The 6214-nt window shown below is 34.9% G+C and overlaps 1 protein-coding gene across 1 annotated transcript; it reads left to right on the top strand.

The window, feature by feature from the left end:
• Nucleotides 1-2150: 2150 nt before the first annotated feature.
• LOC131150970 (RHOMBOID-like protein 13) lies at nucleotides 2151-4137 on the top strand. Its single transcript, XM_058102095.1, has 2 exons — nucleotides 2151-2360; nucleotides 2549-4137. Exon 2 carries the CDS (start codon nucleotides 2941-2943, stop codon nucleotides 3754-3756), a length of 816 nt encoding a protein of 271 aa, XP_057958078.1. The 5' UTR covers nucleotides 2151-2360; nucleotides 2549-2940; the 3' UTR covers nucleotides 3757-4137.
• Nucleotides 4138-6214: the final 2077 nt, after the last annotated feature.

The raw sequence follows: 6214 nt of genomic DNA, 5'->3' as shown, positions 1-6214 counted from the left end.
AATCAAACTAACATATGAGTTACTTTGACTTAGCATTGGTGTACCAAGTTAAGTCTAGCCTTCGGACCGCACAACCCATCATGGGAATTATACATGTCAGTTATCCATGCGGGAAGGTTCTTTTACTCATATTTGCAGAGTTAATGGGAAACATGTATTTTTAATTATGAGTGTGAGTTATAGTTATAAAATGGAGTTTCATTTAAAGTTATATTAATGGGTATATTTGTTTACACAAAAACTCATTTGTCACATACTAATAATAATCTATTCCGTCTTACGGAGAGGTGTCTCACCTCATTATTACCTAATATTTTTCAGATGCCATGAGAAGGTTAGCCAAAGTTAGAGTAGCACAGCGGAAGCGTGGGTGGGATAGAAGGTTTTATTTAAAATGGATACTTATTAAATTATTCTTTTGATGTATTTAGAGTTCTAGGGGTGTTAAATGTGATATTAGAAATGATATTATACTAAAGGATGATTTTTAGTACTCTTATAATTGTTATAGAGATCTTCCGCTGTATATTTATGTGGTATCAGAGATTTATTTAGAATAACACTCCGAACACCAGTTTCGGGTTTGGGGCGTCACACATAGCCAAGGATGAGCAAGGTGAAAACCAAATTCGGAAAGTAGGAAACTTGGCAGATGTGGGTAAATAATACGTTGGTTCAACAAGAGGTTTATAGGGCTCTGATAGGAGAGATATTGAAGACAATGGATAAAGATAATTAGATGAAAGTAGAAACAAATTGCCTTCAATACTATCCAATCTTGTTCGGTAGATTTTGTCATATTTGATGTAATGAAGGAGAAAACAACTAAGGATTCATAAACAAAATTGAAGAGCGTGTATATATCAAAGAGCAATACTAACAAAAAATTGCTTTTTAAGAAGTCATTATTGTTTCTTCGTATTCTTAAGGGTGGGGATCTTAATCAACATATGAATTAGTTCAATTAGACTCTTAGTGATTTCCTCAAAGTGGATGTGAGGATTGAAGATAAAGATAAGCATAGATATTGTTATTTTCTCTTCCTTCTTTATTTGAACACTTGGTTACGACACTACTTTACAAGAAATCCACTCTAAGCTATGAAAAGGTTTTTGGGTTTTTTATATCAATTGAGACTAGAAGAAGACTCAAGAAAGAGAACCATGAACCAGAGAGCCTAGTTGCCAAGGGCAAGCATAGGATAGGAAAATCTAAGAAGGAGTATAAGCAAGGAGATCAAAGTTTAAAATAAGGGTCAAGAACATTGAGTGCTCCAAGTGCAAACAAAAGGGACATCATAAGCGGGATTGTCCTCTTTGGAAGAAAGAAGAAGACAAGAAAGATCTACCTTCAAGCTCTGCAAGTATTGTTGCAAATAGTACAGATGATGAAAAGTTCTTATTAGTTGCTTCAAGTAACAATTGTTTTCAACATATTTGGACTATGAATTCTAGTTGCTCCATTCATTATCATTCATATAGGAAGTGATTTGATAATTACAAAGAATGTGATGGTGGATTAGTAATTTTTAGTTTGATCATCTTTATCTTGTAATTGGAGTTGATATTGTAAAAATTAGAATGTTTAAATACATTATTAAAAGATTACAAAATGTTAAACATGCTCGAAGAAAAAGTTGCTAAAAAATTTTGCATGGGTATTAGGCAAATTTGTAGAAGTGGAATCCTAGAAGTGTCCAAGGGTTAATAAAAGCCACCCAATAAATTTTCTTTCTATCCTCTCGTTTAAGGGAATTGGCTAACAAACCTCTTGGTTATTGCCTCAAATTTTCATTTTATTGTTATTGTTGGCATTGCAACCAAAAGATTAAAATAATAATTTCCACCCTTGGAGCCCAGATCATACACAGAATCTAACATTCATTTTATCATTATTGCTATTTAAAATTCTAAAAATAAGAAAAAACAAAAAAATGAATAAAGTAAAATAAAATAAAACGTTAAATATCAAATATTAGAAAAAAAATTAAAAAAAAAAATGCAAGTAGAGTATGCAGAAGTTGGGTATAATGATTTTGTGCCCAATTTGAATGAAATATTATCTATTTTGACTTATTTTATAAATTCATCTTTTAAAAAATACGTTACATAATTGAATTCCTATAAACTTGTTGAATTCATGTAAACTTCAAATTTTTTTGTAGTATACACCCTTAGAACTGTAGTAAGCAGAGTGAAAGGGCGTTCAGGTAATTTTGATTTAATTTAAACAATGCAGCAAATCCCTAAGGCAGGTATTCCACTATTTCTTGCATACGCAAAGAATTCCCCTAAATTGGTGTTGAAAGAACAAGAAATCTAGTCACTAACGGAAAACCCGCATCGATTTGCAGCTAAAAGGTGCGAAATATCTCTTTAAACCCTAATTCTTCCGCTTCTTTGATCCCCCATAGTTCTTAGTTGCCCACCTTGTCTTTCAATTTTGCGTAAAAATACGATTTTAGAATCTGGGTTTATTGTTGTTCGACAAATTCTCTTTCATTTTCTTGATATAACGGTGTAGAAGTATTGTTTGATTGAAATCCCAGGCCAGGGTTGTCAGTTTGATGTATTGTGTTCCTCGAGATTCTCAGACGTGTGAACTTGCCCGTTTATTTGGTCGGGGTTATTTTGGGTGAGTTAGATCTGAATATGCTTGAACAGGGCGAAGTCATGAATTGGGTTTTTTGTTGGTTTGGCTCTTTAAGGTTATGTGTTCAGTTTTAGAACTTCTAGAGCTTGGAGCCTCTGGCTGTAGAGCCATTTTGAAGCTATATTTCGTGTTCGTCGCAGCAAATTGCTCTTTGTTCTCTTGATTTTATCATTGTTATGGATAATGGAGGTACTGAATCTGTAAGCTTTGCTTTTAACGTTCTATCTCCCTAGATTGAAGTGGTTTTATATATTTGAGTTGTGAAACAGAGTAAAAGGGCTTTCATAGATGGGGAGGCCTTTGTTCTACGAGATACTGGAAAAACCTGCGACCAGTTGTATTATAGGAATATGCAGTGCAATTTGGTTCTATATACAGAAGAAAAACATTGGGTACTCGCATGTGGGTCTGAGTTATGAGACGGCCATTGAAGGCCACCATTGGAGGATAATAACCTCAGCGTTTTCCCATATAAGTGTTCTCCATCTCGTATTCAATATGAGTGCCCTGTGGAGTCTTGGTGTGGTTGAGCAGTTAGGGCACATGGGTCTTGGGATGGAGTTCTATCTCCATTACACTCTGGTGTTGGTTATTTTGTCAGGGGTGTTGGTTCTTGTGGTGTACCATGTTTTGATCCAAAAGTTCAAGATAGAGTATTTTCGGAGAGTGACTGCCGTTGGGTACTCATGTGTTGTTTTTGGCTGGATGACCATTCTCTCTGTGAAGCAGCCCTCATCGAAGTTGGATCTATTTGGGTTTCTTTCCCTGCCTATCAGTTTTGCACCATTTGAGTCACTTGTCTTTACTTCAATAATTGTCCCACAGGCCAGTTTCATTGGGCATTTATCTGGAATTATTGTTGGATACTCTATTGCATGGGGTTTAATTCATGGGATGAATAACTATTGGGCATTATCAATGTTGGGTTGGACTCTGCTTATGTTTGTCTTCAGTTTGAAGAGATCTGGAGCATATGATTTCAACTTTCTTGAGATTGAACCCGTAACAGATCCTTCCTTGCCGTCTGTGCGGTTTCTTGGATCAGGCAATGGTAGAACCTTGCAGATGAATACTCTGCCAGTTGGAGGTGCTGAACTTGTGTAACTACTTCAGGATCTTACGATTCTTTGTAGGACTGCGCAGTTATATCTTAGTCATATCTAAGATTTCTGTCTCAAGCTGGTGTTGTCTGCTCACAACTGCAACAATATTAATGGATTTGTTCAATTTTTTTTGGATCTTATGCAGTCATATGATGTTAGAGTTTCTGATTGCTGCTGTGTGCATCTCAATGGTACCCGACATAGCATGTAAGATTACTGGGCATTGTTGTTCACTGATGCTTTATTTATTATGCAACAGAAAGATTGTTTTTTTGTCTGTTGAAATTTATGCATTCACGATCATGAAGAATATTACTTGTATTACAATTTTTTTAAAGAAAAAATGGATGAAAACAACAGAAGAATGAATTTGTTTATGCCATTGAGAATGTGATTTTAAATACATATCTTATTGTAATCATGAGATGATATCCAGGTTCCATCTTTTTTACCATTCAGATTTTTCAGTTGGGCTACCATTAAACAGTTACATGATGACATTTGACACCTGGCTGTAGATAGTGTCGTATCGTCATTGAATGAGACAACAATATAGTTTTGGTCTATTGATGAGTGCAATGAATGTGACAATGAATGTACAGGAGTACCCACTTTTTTATGAGTGAAAACATCATTTCAAGGGCACCTAAGGGGTGCCAAACCAAGTGCAAAGAATAGAAAATGCGTACATGGTAAGAGATACCAAAAAAAAACTTAAAAGATATCATATTATTGTCTATACTGTAATGCCCATAAACCAAGTGGATAAACACTTAAGCTGCCTATATTTTAGTATTAAGAGTGGTTCTCTAAAATACAAAAGCTTTTCTTTAGTTATATTCCTTTTCCTCCACACAACTTAAAATCAGGTGAGAGGGATAAGGGACAACCCTCTTTCAATCTGTACAGGTATCTATGCCTCTCATAGTCCATAGCTTCTCCCCAAAAGCCCTAGGTATTACCCACTTATTTGTTAATATCATCTTGCTGAATTAGGTTGACGTAAACCTATAGGGTCTTCAAGTTTTATCTGAAAAAGTGTTTTGTTTGCGCATTTTCTTGGTTAAACTAGCTAGGGATTTTGGTATTTGATTGCCTTTTCTCTTTGTTAAAAAGGATGTTTGTGGAGTATATCAATTGTACATGAGTGAAGGGCTTTAGAGCAATTAAATGATACAACAACAACAAAACAAGCCTGAAGTCCCACTAGGTCAGGTGGGCGATATGAACGCTTCTTCCACCAGTTTACACGATCTTGGGCAATTTCTTCCAACAATTTGAGGGCTCTTTATTTTGTATTATCCCATTCCAAGTTATTTTAGGTATGCCCCTACTACCATAACACTAACTAGATCACTCCTGCTGGTGCATGTTGTAGATGTCCCAACCATCCAAGCCACGCCTCCCTTATCTTTTACAAGTGTTGTACCTAACTTATCGCAAATATGTTCATTCCTTAATTTATCGTTTAATTGTAACTTTATACCACTCATCCACGTTAGCATTCTCATTTCGACAACTTTTACTTTTTAATATATTGTTTCCTAGTTGCCCAACATTCTTATCCGTATGGCATAGCTGGTTTTTTTTGTTGTTGTATAAAACTTTCCTTTTAATCTTAGGGGTATTCTATGATCACAATAGGGGTATTCTATGATCACAAAACACTCCGAAAGCACTTCTCCATTTTATCCAACGTGCTTTAACTCTACATATTACATCTTATTTAATTAATAGATCCAAGGTATTAGAATCTACTTGCGCTATTAATTTCTTGACCATCAAGTTTAATATTTTTCTAATATTCCTCCTACTATGATTGAAAATGCATTTCATGTATTTTGTCTTATTTTTACTTATCCTAAAACCCTCTAGATTCTAAAGATTGTTGCCATAATTCTAACTAAGATTTTTACTTAAAAAAAAAAAAGAATTCTAACTTTGGTTTTAACTCCACCCCTAGTTTCATCAATCAAGATAGCATTAGCAACATACACCATGGAACCGCATTTTGGATATTCCTAGTAAATTCAGCCATCACTAATGCAAAAAGAAAAGGGCTCAAAGTAAATCCTTGATGAACACCAATTGTTTTTGGAAGTTCCATACTCTTCACTATAGTCCTAATGCTAGTCGTTAATCTATGGTGCATATTCTTAATAACATTGGTATACCTACTGCATATATATATATATATATATATTCCAGAATCCACTATAGAACTTTCCTAGGTATCATGGTTTTAAATAAAGGCCGCAACCGTTACATAACGCCGTTACGTAAAGGTTTTTTGGGTTACCGATACCGTTACACACCGTGAAATTTGTGGGAAGAAAAATCACGGCTGTAGCGGTTGTTACAGACCGCAACCGTTACGTAAAGGCCGCTATAGTACTCTTACACCAAAAAAATATTTTATTCTTTACTTTTTCTTCTCATTTTTTCTCTCTCTTTCATAT

The sequence above is a fragment of the Malania oleifera genome, chromosome 3 (genome assembly GCF_029873635.1).
Source record: "Malania oleifera isolate guangnan ecotype guangnan chromosome 3, ASM2987363v1, whole genome shotgun sequence".
Taxonomy (NCBI): domain Eukaryota; kingdom Viridiplantae; phylum Streptophyta; class Magnoliopsida; order Santalales; family Ximeniaceae; genus Malania; species Malania oleifera.
The sequence above is the reverse complement of the archived record's forward strand: the minus strand, read 5'-3'. Positions and strand labels throughout refer to the sequence as shown.